The sequence below is a fragment of the Chinchilla lanigera genome, unplaced genomic scaffold (assembly GCF_000276665.1).
Source record: "Chinchilla lanigera isolate Chin_1 unplaced genomic scaffold, ChiLan1.0 scaffold00001, whole genome shotgun sequence".
NCBI lineage: Eukaryota > Metazoa > Chordata > Mammalia > Rodentia > Chinchillidae > Chinchilla > Chinchilla lanigera.
This window is the reverse complement of record NW_004955402.1, coordinates 12,321,110-12,322,953: the sequence shown is the minus strand read 5'-3', so window position 1 is coordinate 12,322,953 and position 1,844 is coordinate 12,321,110. Positions and strand designations below refer to the sequence as shown.

At 39.5% G+C, this 1,844-nt stretch overlaps 1 protein-coding gene across 1 annotated transcript in view; it reads right to left on the bottom strand.

The window, feature by feature from the left end:
• The window catches only part of Lama3 (laminin, alpha 3), a gene marked incomplete at its 5' end in the record, with an annotated part of 381,164 nt that overhangs the window by 39,190 nt on the left and 340,130 nt on the right, over positions 1–1,844 (bottom strand). Inside the window, 2 exon segments of the mRNA XM_013504299.1 lie at positions 254–433; positions 518–634. Coding sequence (XP_013359753.1) covers positions 254–433; positions 518–634 — 297 coding nt within the window.

The following is a 1,844-nucleotide window of genomic DNA, read 5'->3' as shown; positions in this document are numbered from 1 at the left end:
TTTGGTATCACTCATGATTCTTGAACTTAGCACTCTATAAAAGACAAAGCCAATAGCACTGTCAATGGGTTCAAAATTAAAATATCTCACCTGGTTTTTCTAATATAATAATTATATTATTTACATGTATTTTATGAAATTGTTTATGGATGTTTTTGTATCTGAGATCAGACTTTACTAGAGAACAGAAATGAAGGAGGCCATAACAATGGAGGAAATGTCTAGTACATCCTGAGCAAAGGATGCCTGATACCTGACTTGTCTGCATCAGTCAAAGCCTTGTTGAAGTCTTCATTTCGTGCACTGCCATAGTCATCCTTAATCCTTTCCAGTTCTGTCTGAACGGGGCTGAGTCCATCCAGGACCACACTTGTGATATCGTTGGCCTTTCTGATCATGCTCTTTGCACCATTGATTGTACTGTCAATGTCGCCTAATGCACACACAAATAAAGAGGTGTAAGATTCTGAAATGTTAACAGAAGAAGGCAAACACACTGGTCCAGGGAGATGCTGACCTCTCTGTATCCCACGAAGATCATCGTGGACAGAGGTGAGGTTGGTGTCTATCAGTTCTTTCTGAACCTTTATGATATTCAAGGTTTGCTGCAGGTTGTTGAGAGCTGGACTAATTTCTACAAGAAAATAAACATGAGGAGGCAATGACTTTATGGATTTTGATTATCCATTGTTGTCTGTGATCACTAAAATAACCATGTTTGATCAGCACTGAGCAGACCTGTGTCTTAGGGCTCATTCCACAGTGCTTATTGTGTGTGCCTAGACTTGCAGCTCTGAGGTCCTCTGGTCAGAGGGGCCAGAAGCACAACAGAACCTTGTGGTGACAAGTTCCTAGGAAATGCATACAAAAAGGGAGAGACTGAACAACTTATGGGGGCAGAAGACTCCGCTCAGTGAAGGAAGAACCTGTCTTATTCCCTGCTGTGCCCTCTACAGTGCGGTGTCTGGCACTAGTCAGAGCTTACTGTTATCACCTATTTGTTCAATGAATGAATACATGAAAGAAAGAATGAATAATGCAAAAAGAACGCCTCTTCAGACAGAATACAAGAAAGCAGTGTTTTCGAGAGCGCCCCATCCAAAGGACACAAAGTAGACATTGTCTGATTGTGTTCACTTCCAAACTGACACGTTAAAAAAATTCCATGAGAGGCAAGGCACTAACTAGCAGACATTCCTAGTTACTAAGATTGCCATCTTTGGACCATGGAAAAATGAGCAGAAAACACTGTAAAACCATACAAATAATTTACATGATTGTCCCATGGCTGCTTTATTCACCAATATACTTAGTGCTCTGACCTACTGTAAACACTGATCTTGGGCTGGGGGTGTGGGTCATGGAAGAGTGCATGCTTAGCACATGCTGGACCCTGGGTTTGATTCCCAGCACTTCAAAAAACAAACAAAAACCTCTAGAACCTTACCTCCAAGCTCAAATTTTATAAAGACAGCAGATATCATACCTTTAAACCTTAATTTTTAAAATTTGCTGGGTGAATGACCGTGTATTTGTACGTATTTTTTCTGTATTTTATTTTTCATGTGTTTAGCTCTTTAAAATGCTTACTAAGTAAATTTACAAAAGCATCATCTAATCCCTCTGAAAGGACTGAGAAACTGAAAGAGGACCACGGGCTCAGATGCCTGCTCAGCCAGGGATGCTCATGAAAGACCAGAGAAATTCGAGAGACAGCATTTTCACAACACAGGAGCTTGGTAAGTTTAAGACAACTTCGTTCTTAATTCTAAAAAAAATAACTAAATTAATGAAATAGAGGAAAATTTTCTAAAAATAAATTCATACTTCAAAAAATCTCCATG